The sequence below is a fragment of the Rhinolophus sinicus genome, linkage group LG04 (assembly GCF_036562045.2).
Source record: "Rhinolophus sinicus isolate RSC01 linkage group LG04, ASM3656204v1, whole genome shotgun sequence".
NCBI classification, from domain to species: domain Eukaryota; kingdom Metazoa; phylum Chordata; class Mammalia; order Chiroptera; family Rhinolophidae; genus Rhinolophus; species Rhinolophus sinicus.
The window spans coordinates 72,534,034-72,549,824 of record NC_133754.1 but is presented as its reverse complement, the minus strand read 5'-3'; the positions used below and the strand labels follow the sequence as shown (position 1 = coordinate 72,549,824).

The window sequence follows — 15,791 nt, the reverse complement described above, 5'->3', positions numbered from 1 at the left end:
TTCTTTCTCTCTGTATCATGTACCTTCATCTAACTAGTTAATCGTGTTAAAGATGTATTTAAAGATGTATATCTGTTTTCATGATACTAATATTAATCTTAACACTTCTTTATGTTTCTTATTAATTAATTGATTAATTGATTGACTTTTCAGCTCAAGGTGATCGTGAATTCCATGAAGGATATAGCAAATGCATTTGTTCCAAGTGGAAAAATTATGCAGATAGTGGATCAAAAGTTGGTAAGGACTATTATTTCCCATAATAAATTTTAAACACACACACATACACACAGTTCAGAAAAGGCTGTGATACTGATACCTCTTCTAAGGAGTTTGGACATGTTTATATTTATTCTAGACTGCTCGCAAAACTTCAGAGGGATTTAAAATTCTGGGACTTGGTAATATTAGAGTAACGGGACATAAAATAGCATGGCATATTTTGGCAATTAACTGCTCTGTAATGTTTTTTAAAAGTATGGACAATTTTACAGAGCAATGGGCAAAATACACATATTTCATCTGGTAGTACAGCATTTTCTTCCTCTTATATATACTTGAGTTTGCAAGTTCACTATTGAAAATTAGGGTTTTTTCTTAAGTACTTTGCCTTAGTATCTCAGGACTTAGTATCTAAAGATTTTTCTCAGCCAGCCCTATATTTCATGGAGTCTTTTTGTAGCTGTGACCATTGAAACTCACTTGCCTTGTGTATTCCTTGTGGTTATGCATTTACCAAACCATTTCATTTTCTTCCTGCTCATGCAGGAAGACTCCATTTCTCAGCCCTTTTTTTTCATTTAGGTGGAACCCATGGAAAAATCTAGGGCCCGGCCCCTAGAACCCCCTGAGAGATCCTCATCACCCTTTTCCAGTCTTGACTCTGAGGCCCTCACTGGCCTGCAGGGTGCAAAGGACTGGGGAGGACACCAGGTCCCAGGGCAGGTGTTTTAATCTCAGCACTACTGAAGTTTGGGATTGGATACTATTTTGTTGTGGGGGCTGTCTGTGCATTGTAGGATGCTTAGCAACATCTCTGGCTTCTACCCACTGGACGCCAGTGTCACCCCTTCATTTGTGTTAACCAAAAATGTCTCTAGATGTCACCAAATCTCCCCTGGGGAGAAAACCACCCCTAGTTGAGAATTATTGTTCTCCAGGCTGGATGCTCTGGGCATATCATTCCTACGATACTTGCACCTGCCAACCACCAAACCTGCTCCTCCTCAGGTTTCTGCTCCCTGGGCCTTTGAGTAAGGCTCTGCTTTATGGTCAGACTAACCAGACTCCCCCCAAATACATGTTGGCAGGAGCAGCAGCAGCAGAGTCCCCCATCTCCACATGCTCCAGGCCCCCCCATGCATGTCAGCAGGGAGAACCGCATGCAAGGGGTGCAAAGCCTTTGTAATCAGACAACGTGGGGGGTTTTGTGTAGCCTTTAAACATTGGGTTTTAAGGTCGGATCAGTCACATACTAGCTGTGTCGTTTGACAAGTTTCCTAACCTATGAAACTTCAGCTTTCTCATCAGGGAGAATTTCCTAATATATTATCTATGATGGTTTTGAGGATTCAGTGACATACTGTGTGTTATGCACAGCGCCTGGATGTAATAAATGGTTAATAAATGTTCAATAAGTCATTTTTGTTTTTAAGTTGAAGGTACTATCCCACTTGTACAGTCCTTTGAATTCCTAGCGAATCACATAATGTGCTTAGTTAGGTCACATTACACACAGATAGCAACCTGGTGAAAAATGAGACTTGGACATTTTAAGTAATTATCTTAGCAAGAGGCTGTGAGCTTAAATCTTGATTTCATTGTTAGTGCATAGTTACAGTTGAGGATAAAAGTATGATATCCAGTATGATAAAAGTTGAATTTGCCCGTGTGTCCTTGTTTGCTAACAGAATGCAGTAATGCATCTTAGCCCAAGGTCAGCTGTTAACCGTGACCAAAGGTTTCATTAGTGACTGGAATACGTATATTTTGATGTGTGGGAAGGAAATAGTAATGAGGGAGTAGTGCCAGTGGCTAACGGGTGAGTTTGAGTACAGCGAAGGAGTGCTAGTTGTGATGGTCCTGTGTTGTGGGTCATACAAGGTCATCCAAGTGGAATTATTCCAGTTCCCTATCTCTCTGGAGAATAGGGTGAAATACAAACAATCTGAGAATCACCTGAGAACAAATGAGCTTAGGGATACAAAAGCAAGAGTTACAGTGAGTATTGCATAGATCTTTAAGAATTACATGATGTAAAAGTATCTTTAAAAATAACAGATCACCTGTTATGGCAGCAGTATGTAGAATAAATTATATGTAAAAGAACCAAATCTCAAAGCAACCTTTTAGGTGGACTGATTGTTAATTTATTTGGTTTTCAGCCTGGTCTACTTGAACACTTTCCTGGCCCTTATGAGGAGGAAATGAAGGGGATTTCAGATATTACCGGCATACCTTTAGGTAAAGTTCATTTTTCAGCTTTTAAAAAATTGATTAAACCACTTAAAATGTTTCTATTGAGGTGTTGTATACATACAGTAAACTGCACAGATCTGAAGTATACAGCACAGAGCTGAAGTATCAATAGGGTTTTAAAAATGCATACTGACCGTAATCACAAACTCAGATCAAGATACAGAAAATTGCAGCTATCTAGAATGCTCCAACATGCCCCTTCACAGACAATATTGAGTCCCCAGGTGACAACTATTCTGACTTCATCATATATTAGTTTTGCCTCTTGAACTGCTTATAAATAGAACCGAATAGTATGAACTATTGTGTCTGATTTCTTGCACTTATCATTAAGGTACCGTGTTTCCCCGAAAATAAGACCTAACTGGAAAGTAAGCCCTAGCATGATTTTTCAGGATGACATCCCCTGAACATAAACCCTAATGTGTCTTTTGGAGCAAAAATTAATATAAGACCTGGTCTTATTTTCGGGGAAACACAGTAGTATGCTATGGTAAGAATAGGATATTGGGTTGTTTCCACATTTTGGACATTAAGAATAAAGCAGTTGTGAACATTCTGATGAGTATAATGCACTCATTTCTCTTGGATATATACTGGGTTACAGGGTAGCTGCATATAGGGTAGTTAGCCTTGGAGATTCTTCCACCCAGTTTTCCAAAGTCATTGTATCCACTGATAGCAAATTATAATAGTTTTAGTTTTCTCCACTTGGTACTTTTCCACTTGATAGTCTTTTTTTATTTGAGCCATTTTGTTGAGTTTTTATAGGACCCCATTATTGTTTAATTTTTATTTACCTGATGACTAATGCATTGGAACAGTTTGACCTTTTCCTTCCTTCCTTGTGCTTGTTAAAATCTTATGCCCATTTTTTCTTAGTTTGAAGGAATTCTTCATATATTCTGACTAAAAGCCCTTTGTCAGATATATGTATTCCAAGTATCTTCGCCCAGTCTGTAGCTTGCTTTTTTATTCTCTTATTGGTGTCTTTTGATGAGCAGAAATTCTAAATTTTAATGAAGTCCAATTTCTCATTTTTTATGGGTAATACTTATTGTGTCCATTTAAGAAATCTTTGGGTACAGGCTCTCTCAACCCCACCTGGCCTTCCCTGGGGCCATTCACAGAACGGGAGCGAGAATGAAAGTTCCAGAACGCTGTGCAACCATGTCTAAAGGACCTGTAGTAGTCATTGATCTTGTCGATGACAAGACTCTTGTGTGGGTGTCTTCCAGCATGGAAAAGTGGAAGTAATTGCCGGTGATCAGGGAAACGGAACCACCCCAAGTTATGTCACCTTTACTGATACTGAACGGTGGTGCCGCAAAGAATCAAGTTGCAGTGAACCTCACCAACACGATTTTTGTTGCCTTGTTGGACATAGATTTGATGATGCTGTTTAATCTGATATGAAGCACTGGCCCTTCATGGTGGCGAATGATGCTGGCAGGCCCAAGGTCCAAGTAGAATACAAGGCAGAGACAAAAAATTTCTATCCACTAGAAGTGTCATCTGTGGTTGTGACAAAGATGAAGGAAATCACAGAACCCTACCTTGGGAAGACTGTGCCCAACGCTGTCGTCACAGGACCTGCTTACTTCAATGACTCAGGTCAGGCTCCCAAAGATGCTGGAACCATTGCTGTTCTCAGTGTACTTAGAATCATCAATGAGCCAACTGCTGCTGCTGTTGCTTATGGCTTAGGTTGGAGCTGAAACAAATGTGCTGATCTTTGATTTGGGAGGTTTGCACTTTTCATGTGTCAATTCTCACAATCGAAGATGGAATCTTTGAGGTCAAATCTACAGTTGGGGACACCCACTTAGGTGGAGAAGACGTTGACCACTGAATAGTCCACCATTTTATTGCAGAGTTCAAGTGTAGGCATAAGAAGGACATCAGTGAGAACAAGAGTGCTGTCCGTCGCCTCCGGACTGCTTGGGAATGTGCTAAGTGTACTCTGTTTTCCAGCACCCAGGCCAGTATTGAGATTGATTGACTCTATGAAGGAATCGACTTCTATACCTCGATCACTCGTGCCTGATTTAAAGAACTGAGTGTTGACCTTTCCGTGGCACCCTGGACCCTACAGAGAAAGCCCTTTGGGGATGCCACGCTCGACAAGTCCCAGATCCATGATATTGTCCTGGTGGGTGGTTCTACCCGTATCCCCAAGATTCAGAAACTCCTACAGGACTTCTTCAAAGGAAAACAGTTGAATAAGAGCATCAACCCTGATGAGGCTGTTGTTTATGGTGCAGCTGTCCTGGCAGCCATCCTATCTGGAGACAGATCTGAAAGTGTCCAAGATTTGCTACTGTTGGATGTCCCTCCTCTTTCCCTTGGCATTGAAACTGCTGGTGGAGTCAGGACTGTTATCATAAGGTGCAATGCTACCGTCCCTACCAAGCAGACACAGACCTTCACCACCTGCTTTGACCATCAGCCTGATGTGCTGATTCGGGTTTATGAAGGTGAGCGGGCATGACTAAGGATAGCAACCAGCTTGGCAAGTTTGAAGTCACAGGCACCTCGTGGTATTCCTCAGATTGAAGTCACTTTTCATATTGATGGCAGTGGCATCCTCAGTGTCTCTGCTGTGGATAAGAATACAGGAAAAGAGAACAAGATTACCATCACTGGTGACAGGGGTGTCTGAGCGAGGAAGCGATGGAGTACACGGTCGAGAAAGCTGAGAAGTGCAAAGCTGAAGATGAGAAGCAGAGGGACAAGGTGTCTTCCGAGAATTTACTTGTATCCTATACATTCAACATGAAAGCAATTGTTGAAGATGAAAAACTCCAAGTCAAGGTCGATGATGAGGACAAACAGAAGATTCTTGACAAGTGCAATGAAATCATCAACTGGCTTGATAAGAATCATACTGCAGAGAAGGAAGAATTTGAACACCAGCAGAAAGAGCTGGAAAATGTCTGCAACTCCATCATTACTAAGCTGTACCAGAGTGCAGGAAGCATGTCAGGAGACATCCCTGAGGGCTTCCCTGGTGGTGGAGACCCTCCTTCTGGTGGTGCCTCTTCTGGGCCCACCGTGGATGGAAGAGGTTGAATAAGCCAACCTTGAGCTTAGATTTAGCATCGTTCCACACAACTTTGTAGCAAATTCCATAGCCATTTTAAAGTTGAGCTGCTGTATAGTAAATAACAGCATTCTTGATACTTGAATATGGAATAAATGCACAGGGAAAGGAATAACGATGTACTTTATACGCACTGTATTGTGAAGTATAAAATGTGATGTCTTAAATAAAACTATTTAAAATTGGCATCATAAAAAAAATCTTTGCATACTTCAGGTCATGAAAATAGTCTTCTATCTTTTCTTTTAGATGTCTTATGTTTACTTTTTACATATAGTCCTATAATCTATCTTGAGTTAACTTTTGTGTATGGTATGAGTTAGGGGTCAAGTTTCAGTTTTCTTCCATATGGAATATCCAGTTGACTGAACACCATTTATTAGGAAGACTATCCTTCCCTCGGTAAATTGCAGTGGTGCCCTTGATGTAAATCAAATGATTGTATATATGCCTGATTCTGTTTGGAGATTTTCTATTAAGTTTCATTTATCTATTTGTCTGTCTTTATACAAGTACCATGCTACTGCAATCACTAAAGCTTTTTAGTAAGTCTTAAAGTTATATAGTGTAAGACTTCCAACTTTATTTTTCTTCAAAATTGTCTTAACTGTTCTAGACCCTTTGCATTTCCATATAAATTTTAGTCAGCCTGTCAACTTTGACAAAAGAGCCTATTGATATTTTGAATTAGATTATAATACTGAGTTTTCCAGTCCATAAACATGATATATGAAATTTCAACATTTATTTAGTTTATTGATTTCTCTGAGTTGTTTTCTTTTTTTTTTAGGGAGGAGGTCTTGCATATCATTTGTTTATCGTATCCTTCATCATATCATTTATCATATTCTTAGATATTGATACTTTTGGAAGCTACTTTTAAAATTCCAGTTCCAGTTCATAGCATTTAATAAAACAGACTTTTTCTGCTATTCCAAAAGTTATTTTTAACTTACCAAACAATAGAATTATTTTTAGTAGCCTACATAGCTTGTTTTTACAAGAGAGATGATTGAGAATTTCAGAAAATCAATAGCATTTATCTACAAAAGTGGCTAGATATTTTTTTGTTTTTGCTTCTTTAGAAAAATGATTTTAAAAAGATAATCAAAACATGCAGAAAATATATACTTGCAGCCTATATGAGAAGTCTTTAATTGCTTTATTCTGTAAAGAACTCCAGCAAATGAATGCCACATATAAATAGCTCAAAATAAAAATAGATTAAGAAGGTTAACATATGATTCATAATGAAAGAAAATTGAGTGGAGTTTCACCAAAATAGAAATCAAATGGAGATAAAACATTAAATTAGGGTGGGGAAAAAAAAAACATGTTAACTGTAACGCGTTAATATATTCGTAAAATGCAACAGAGAAAAAGTGTGTTGTATATCACTGAATTAAATGCTGAGTTGTATTATTATTATACAGTTTTGGAAGAACATTCAAAAATTAAAATGTTGTATAATGGATTTTTTGGTAAGCTCTGCACTGATGTATATATTTCCTGGATTTCTTTTTTGAACTTTGAATATTAGTCACACTGAAAGATCTGAGCAAAATACATATTCAGTATACAATCAAGAGCCAGATGTATTAAATTATCATATTTGAGCCCCGCCCCCCCAAAGAAAGCTAAAATGAAGCATATTGATGAAAAAATGTGGACATTGTGTTGTAGTCAAATTTCAACATGCCCAGATGCTCAACTTGCCCAAAAACTCCCTCTTTGGGAACTTGCTTTATCCTTAGTCAGCAGAGTGTACAGGCTGATGAAGACACCCTCACCCATCCGGCTGCTCAGGCGCACTCAGACTGGTCTGCAGACACTTAGGGATGCCAAAGCAAAAGCTCACACAGTGATGACAGTTCAACCTGTTCTTAAAAAAGAATTGTTTAACAATGTCACGGTTCTGTATATTAACCAAAAAATTTCCTATCTTTTCTCATAGGAGAAATTATTTCATTCAACATTTTCTATGAATTTTTTACCATTTGTACTTCAATAATAACAGAAGACAAAAAAGGTAAATGTGTGCTGAGGGAGGTTGGGCACTGCAAAGTACCTATGGAGTGAAAGAAAACTCTTCTAAAAGAATTAGAACTTATACAATCTAGGCTTACTATGCAAATTCTCTGTATGTTGCATATAGTTTTATGGATCTTGGTTAATTTTTAAAAGTGAATTGACACGGGATTACGAAAGACAGGGGAATATAATCAATAATGTAAAGATTTTGTAGGGTATCCGATGGACACTTGTCCCATTAGGGAGACCACCTCAGAGATAGTATAGATGCCTGATCACTGCACTGCACACCTGAAGCTGAAGCTGAACAATAATGAATGTCAACTATAATTTAATATATATATATATATATATATATATATATATATATATACACACACACACACATACATACATATACATAATATGTATATTGTGTATGATATACACTATATATATATATATATATATATATATATATATATATATATATACACAGAAGAAGTGGAATACAGCATAAGGAATAGAGAGGTAGTAGATTGGGGGAGTGGGGTAGTAGATTGTGAGGGATATAAATGTCTAACTATTACATTGTTTTGTGCACCTGAAACTAATAATAATAAAAAAAAGTGAATTGAAAACTATCCTTATGTTAGGATTACTGCTATACTGCCTATTAAAGTTTAATTAAAGTAGGCAAAACAAAAATTAGAAGAAATATTTCAGGACTATGAATATTCTTACCCGTCCTCATAGTCCCCTTATACCCAACTTCATGATTTGATGTAAGTACTCCCAGGGTGCATCATGATCTTCATAGACACAATCATCCCAGCCTTTCCTTGGAGCTCAGGACAAATCTCCCATCATTGCCCAGCCAAGAGACCCTCTGTAGACCATCCTCACTTTCCGTGTTTTCCCTGGCTAATCCCCAGAGTACAAGGCACAGGATGATTCACTCTTATTTTTGACCTATACTCTGGGTATAAAGTCTGCCTGTACCTTGCTCTTGAGGTGTTGAGCTGTCAGTGACAGTGCCTGAAGGGAAGCATATCAGCACGTGACATTGGGTGAGGCTACAATAGCTATGTCTGGGTCGGACCGTGTCACAGTGAATCAAAGATGGACCACTGATCCTTTTCCCAGGATGTAATCTTCCCTGGAACCCTGTGCTCTCAGGGATCATAGGGGTTCTGACTAATGTCACAGAGATAACAGTTTGATCTTAAGACTTACAGTATCAGGATGCTGTTAATTCTTACTATTGGATTCAACAGTTAATTTTAACCAAAGTTAAGTGTCCAGCTTTTATTTAAGATCAATCATATTTTCATTACTGCTACTATATGTCTCTTTTACTTTCAATTAGGTCATCTGTTACATGGGCGAAACATGGATTTTGGAATATTTCTTGGGTAAGTAAAAAAAAAAAAAATGTTGTATATCAGTCATTAAGAGTAGATTATATTCCATTGATGAAAAGTCAGTCCCAAATCATGCTCCAAGTGTGACCAGAAGTGAAAAGACTGGATGCGTTCAGTTTGAGACAAGATGGGCACACTCTTAACAGTCATTTGAGAATACGTAACTGAGGCGCACCCACTGAACAGAAATCTGGAGCATGCTTGGAGGCCCCAGATGCATGTCTAGTTTTATTGCTTAAAAGGAAGAATAGCATTGTATGTTATGTGTCTTCTTGGCCTTTCTGAAAAAAATATAACAAGTTTATAACCAGAGACCTAAATTTGAATCTGGAGCTTGCTATTTATAGGCTGTTATATTGGGAGAATTACCTTTTCTGAGCCTCAGTCTGTCATGTGAAAAGTGGAGGATAAAACCACCCATATTGCAAAGTTCTTGTTAGGATGGATCATTAGGGATTAGATTAAAGTACCTAGAGTAATGCCTGGCCATGCCATCATATTCACCATTCATCATTATCAGCGTTGTTCTTAAATGTTACTGAAATTTGTCTTTTGTAGGTGGAATATAAATAATAATACCTGGGTCGTAACTGAGGAACTAAAACCTTTAACAGTGAATTTGGACTTCCAAAGAAACAATAAAACTGTCTTTAAGGCTTCAAGCTTTGCTGGCTATGTGGGCATGTTAACAGGATTCAAACCAGTAAGGAATCTACTGTTACATAACTTTACAGGTAGCTCTGTGACCTGATTTTAACTCTCTGTGACGGGTAGAATCTAAGGAAATGAGGACCTAAAAAGAATACAAAGCCCCAGTTCATCCCTTTGTACTTCTTGTCACCTTCATGGTAGAAAAGAGGAGAAAGGAAGTGAAGGTTCCTGAGCCCGTTCTGGGGAAGAAGCATGTGCCTGGATGTCGAGGGCTGGGAATATAAATCTGGAATCTGGTCCTGGGTCTCCCTCTCAGGCAAGTTAGGCATGAATTCTCTGCACTTCAGTTTCCTTTGTCAGAAAAGTCTGGCCAATAACATCCCACCTACTTATCTCACACACTGGATGTGAAAATGCTTTGAACTTCTAAAAAGGCTCGTTAGTAGTAGAGTGATATTATCATGGTTTTGATTTATCTTTGCATTCCCCATTACCTAGCCCAGGCTTTGATATACCATATAAAGGGAGAGGGACTTAAACAGGATGGTCTAAGTTTCTGACTTCACTGCTTTGTCTTTTTCCCAGGGACTATTTAGTCTTACACTAAATGAACGTTTCAGTACAAGTGGCGGTTATATGGGTGAGTAGAGAGTTCTTAAATGGGAATTTCATAGATGTTTTAAGAGGGAGCTGGACTAAGCCTTCTGGTTAATAGTCTCACCTTTTACAGGTCCTGTGACACTGTATATGCTTGATCTCTTACAGGTGTCATAGAGTGGATTTTGGGAAAGAGAGATGCCATGTGGATAGGGTTTATCTCTAGATCAGTTCTGGAAAATAGCACAAGGTAATCTGGGCACTTTATTATCGAATTTAATATTTATTTTTAAACTTTTTGATTAATATAATTGATGTATAACATTAGTTTAAGGTGTACAAAAATGTTTTGATATTTGTATATATTGCAAAATGATGACCACAATAAGTATAGTTAACATCCATTACCACACATACTAGTTACAAATTATTTTTCCTTCTGAGAACTCTTAGCAACCTTCAATGACACAGTATTACTAACTGTAGTAATCATGCTGTACATTGGATCTCCAGGACTCCTTTATTTTATAACTGAATGTTTGTACCTTTTGATCCACTTTACCCATTTCGCCTCCCTCCTCCCTCCCCTCCCCCCCCCCCCCTTCTGGCAACAACTAATCTGTTCTCTGTATCTATGAGATTTTTTTTTTTTAAGATTCTACATGCTCATATAAGTGAGATCATATGGTATTTGTCTTTCTCTGATTTATTTCACTTAGCATAATGACCTCTCAAGGTCCATCCAGTTGTAGCAAATGGAAAGATTTCCTTCTTTTTTTATGGCTGTGTATGTGCCTGTTTGTGTGTGTGCATGAGTGTGTGCATGCGTGTGTGTGTGTGTGTGTGTTTGTGTGTGTCTCTAAAGCAAGGAAACGAATGACTTGTTTAAGAAGTGCTAGGGATAATGCCACTGTGAAGGGCACCTATGGGTTTTTCTTGGTGTCAAAAAACACCCATACAAAAAATAAAAATTGTACAATAAAATATACATTTAAATCATAATACCTATTAACCCAGAAATTATACTCATGCGGGTGCAGAATTCTTATAATAATAGCAAAACTGCCGTTAGCAAGTACTACATCAAAATGACCTAGATTAAACAGGCATTAATCCTATTTTAAATGCTTTCCAGGGAAAAAAGATTCAGTAGTCTTTGAAAACTCACTTCAATTATTAATAGCCCTAATTCTCAGTGTTTACTTTCTGTTCCCCAAATCCTATCTATGGTGGTAAATTCCATTTCCCCTTTTCTATTGAAAGGCATAGACAATAAGGGTGGAAGATGATCTCTTGAGGCTGTTTTGTTTGTCGTTCAGACTAGAAGCACTATTTTGGGTCTGTGTTTCATTACATAGGAGTCTGGGATTGTTCCTCCCTGAGCCCTGCTCACCATTCTTTAAAAAAAAAAAAATACACATTCGTCAGATATTTGTTTTTGCTTAGTTTCCAGAGATACAACATTTCCATCCCAAGTCAACTAAAAACGTTTCATTTTTTAAAAATGTTTCTATGTAGTTATGAAGAAGCCAAGAATATACTGACCAAATCGAAGCTATTGGCCCCAGCATACTTTATCCTGGGAGGCAATAAGTCTGGGGAGGGCTGTGTGATTACACGAGACAGAAGAAAGTCTTTGGATGTATATGAGTAAGTACATTTGTTAAACCCAAATAAGTAGCAACTAAAACATAGGCTGACATATGTACAGGTTTAAAGCATGAAGCCTGAGAGGAGTCTCTCTTTGTATCTAGACTCGACTCCAAGCAGGATAGATGGTATGTGGTTGAAACGAACTATGACCGCTGGAAAAATCCCTTCTTCCTTGATGATCGCAGAGATGCTGCAAAGATGTGTCTAAACCACACAACCCAAGAGGTAACAGCCACACTGTCAAATACAGAAAGAAATGGTGACCATTAAAGTCACTTTGGCCTTTGAACAATTTATAAACCTCCTATTATTCAGTATCTCGCAACAGTTCCCACTGAGTTTTTGTTTCGAATTTAAAGGGCAAATTTTAATTTAAAGTGCTGTACTTCCCTTTCTTATTCTAATGCTGGACACCGTTCTGTGAACTTGAATGACAGACAGGCAAGAATTAGATGAAAAATGAAAAAGAAAAAGTGATACATTAGAACCGTTACCTATGTTTTAACAGTGACTCCGAAGGAAATTCATGTAGGGGGTTGTGGGGAGGTTGGTTGAAGAAGGTCCTGGTTTCTAACGATCCATTTGTGTGGATAAGGCCGTTGACTTCTGTATTTAACTTACTGAACAAAACTCTTTTTGTGTTTTAGAAAATCTCATTGTCAACCATATATGATGTCCTGTCAACAAAACCTGTCCTCAACAAGGTATTTTTAAAATAAATACACACACACACAATTTGCTCTTAGGTAAAGAATTTGGTCCTGTGTTTTATCTTTTCCTGTTATATTGGATAAATCAGAGAGAATCCCAAGTCACATTTAGCTTAAGGCTGATTTTTTTAAAATGTTTTTGTATGACTAAAATAGTAATTGTTGGCATGCGACAAACTGATTACTGTGGCTTGATGTCCAATATGGTCAGTATTGTTTCCAGCTTTACTTACATGGCATTGAATTTAGTATTTCAGTTGACTTCTCCCTGTCTATCAGAAATGTTATGCTGTACACCACAACTAACACCTAAAACTCGACAAAACAAAGTCTGAAGTCCATTTTTAGATAGAGCTTTGTGTCTTGGTGGATTAAGGTTTCTCTTAAACTTGATTACATTCTTGTATGTTTTCCCCACACTGTAGCTAAAAAATTGCAAAAAGTTTCCTAATCATCCAATTTGCTGCTCGTAGTCTCCCCGTGTGTATTCTGATTTTCCCATTAGTTCCTTCTATTCTTTGGTCCTTTTTCCTAACCCTCCCTAAAATCAGCGTGTCTCCATTACCTCTGCCAGAACAAATTCCTCCTGCCCATTAACATTCAGATCAGAACCTGGCTCTTGCAGGAAGCCTTTAAGCCTACTGACCCTGCCATACTTGTCACGTTGTCCACACCACCTTCGGGGGCCCTCAGAGGTTATTTACAGATTCTGTGCGCCTTCCTGTGTGTGTGCCTTGTAACCTGCATGCCTGCGGTGTCCTCACTGCACGTGCTTTCAGGATAAGGACAGCCAAAGCTCAACTGTTCAGACCTCAGATTGTTAGGCTGCTGTTAGATTGTCCCGTCTGCAGCCTACACAGACGGGAGGGTTAAGTCTTAAAGCATTGGTTGTGAAGCAGTGTACTGCTCAGGAGGTAAGACCTTGTCAAGAACGGAAGATTCTCTCCCAAGCCAATTTATATTCATGACCTGGAATAGTCAGTTGTTTTTATCATTTGGATCTTTATATTTTTTATATCTTACATATAATGTAATATTATATATTGTTTATTTAATATTAAGTAACTTCATAAAGGAGTTCCACAAGTAAAGAAATGTTAATGAGTCAGGACATCTTAGAATGAAAGCATCGTTTAAGTAAAAATAACTTTTCTTTCAGCTGACTGTATTCACAACCTTGATGGACGTTGCCAAAGGTCAATTTGAAACTTACCTGCGGGATTGCCCAGACCCTTGTATAGGTTGGTGAGCATACACCTGGCCTACAGAATGCATTCTCTGTGACATGAAGATGGGCGCTCACATGTGGCCGCTAGTGCAGCCATCGGATCGCTTTCCAAAGACTAAGACTCAGGGCAGCTTCTCTTCACAGCATGAGCTTGTCCTTCTTGGTATGTTTACAATTCATAGGCTATTTTTGCCCTAACAGTTGATGTTTGTATTTACAGATAATTTACGTACAGCAGTCATTCAGAATTTGCTGAGTTTCATTTCACTTAGACATTTGGGGATGGGGATGGGCGATTAAACTATTGTGGGATCCATTTCCATGGAATAAAGCTGGATTTGCTGTGGGCACTGAATCCAATATCCATGTAATAGTTTTACAATAAACAGTCCACATTATTCAGTTTTTCACTTTTATCTACATTTTTGTTTTTCTGTATAGCAGCCTTTTCCTCCTGTTCTGCTACTGAAATTAATATACTGATGTTTTTGCTGTTTGTGACAGCACAGTAATTTCACTAACTTTGATTGGAGGGAGACAGACATTCATCTGTATATATGAATGGGCAATACCTGTGCCTTTGACTCGGAATAGTAGTCCTTTCTGGGGTTCATTAAGTTATGCAAGGCAGTCTTTTATACCCAGAATTGAAGTGTTTCCTTTTTCATAATTACCCTACCTCCCAGCAACCCCGGAAAAGTTAACTTCAAAATCTGAGTCCCAGGTTCCGTGAATAGTAAGTAAACAGGTCAGAGTTATGGAAAATGGAAGGTGAACCCATTATTGTAAACTCTTGTATCATTCATTTAATAAACAGATTGAGTTTTTCTTTCTGATCAATATATATTTTTTAAAAATGAAGTACAGTTACTAAAAATGTTTTTCAGAAATCAGTATTTATTAAAAGTGCTAATCGAACTTTTCAAACTTTCACAACTGTGAAATGCATGTTAAGCGCAATTGTATCCACTCCATTTCTGTATTTTGTCAGTTGTATTCATGACATTCAATAAACAGCCACTGGAAGTTGTGTCAGCTGTCTTGTATGCTAATTGAGTGTATACCTACCTGTTGGTTTGAGGGGAGGGCTTATTAGGAAGAAATCGAAGTTGAATATAATGTCTGAATTAAGGGTAATGTGTAAGTGGATTATTCAACTTATAGATGGTCACAATTTTTTTTTAATTTATTTAAATTTATTGGGGTGACAATTGTTAATAAAATTACATAGATTTCAGGTGTACAATTCTGTATTACATCATCTATAAATCCCATTGTGCATTCACCACCCAGAGTCAGTTCTCCTTCCATCACCATATATTTGATCCTCTTACACTCATCACCCACCCCCCACCTCCCTTACCCTCTGGTAACCACTAAACTATTGTCTGTGTCTATGAGTTTCTGTTTCTCATTTGTCTTGTTCTTTTGTTGTTTTTGGTTTATATACCACATATCAGTGAAATCACATGGTTCTCTGCTTTTTCTGACTTATTTCGCTTAGCATTACACTCTCAAGATCCATCCATGTTGTCACAAATGGTCCTATTTCATCTTTTCTTACCGCCGAATAGTATTCCATTGTGTATATATACCACAACTTCTTTATTCATTCATCTATCGAAGGACATTTTGGTTGTTTCCATGTCTTGGCCACCGTAAACAAAGCTGCAGTGAACATTGGAGCACACGTGTCTGATCCTTCCCACCTCCTAATCCATAGTTACCAGCCCAGAGTGCACGTGTTCAAAGGCAGCTTTTCCTCCACACAGGTTTTGTTTTGCTTCCTCAAAACTATAGGGACGTCAGTATTATCTTACGTAGGCAAGAAGAATTATAAGCGGGTATTAAAATTGAGTTCGATTAATTTAAACTTTATTTGGATTTTGTCCCTTGTATACATATTTACTACATTAATAGCTCAGTATTCTTTCTCA

At 38.0% G+C, this 15,791-nt stretch overlaps 1 protein-coding gene across 1 annotated transcript in view; it reads left to right on the top strand.

The window, feature by feature from the left end:
• ASAH1 (N-acylsphingosine amidohydrolase 1) overlaps nt 1-14,884 on the top strand; it is a 30,992-nt gene extending 16,108 nt beyond the window's left edge. The window contains exons 4-14 of the mRNA XM_019738009.2: nt 154-240; nt 2,385-2,463; nt 7,536-7,610; nt 8,961-9,006; nt 9,574-9,718; nt 10,252-10,306; nt 10,432-10,513; nt 11,782-11,913; nt 12,018-12,141; nt 12,564-12,620; nt 13,786-14,884. Of these exons, the coding sequence (XP_019593568.2) occupies nt 154-240; nt 2,385-2,463; nt 7,536-7,610; nt 8,961-9,006; nt 9,574-9,718; nt 10,252-10,306; nt 10,432-10,513; nt 11,782-11,913; nt 12,018-12,141; nt 12,564-12,620; nt 13,786-13,875 (972 nt within the window). The 3' untranslated portion in view covers nt 13,876-14,884. The remainder of the gene's footprint in view (nt 1-153; nt 241-2,384; nt 2,464-7,535; nt 7,611-8,960; nt 9,007-9,573; nt 9,719-10,251; nt 10,307-10,431; nt 10,514-11,781; nt 11,914-12,017; nt 12,142-12,563; nt 12,621-13,785) is intronic.
• The last annotated feature ends 907 nt before the right edge of the window (nt 14,885-15,791 follow it).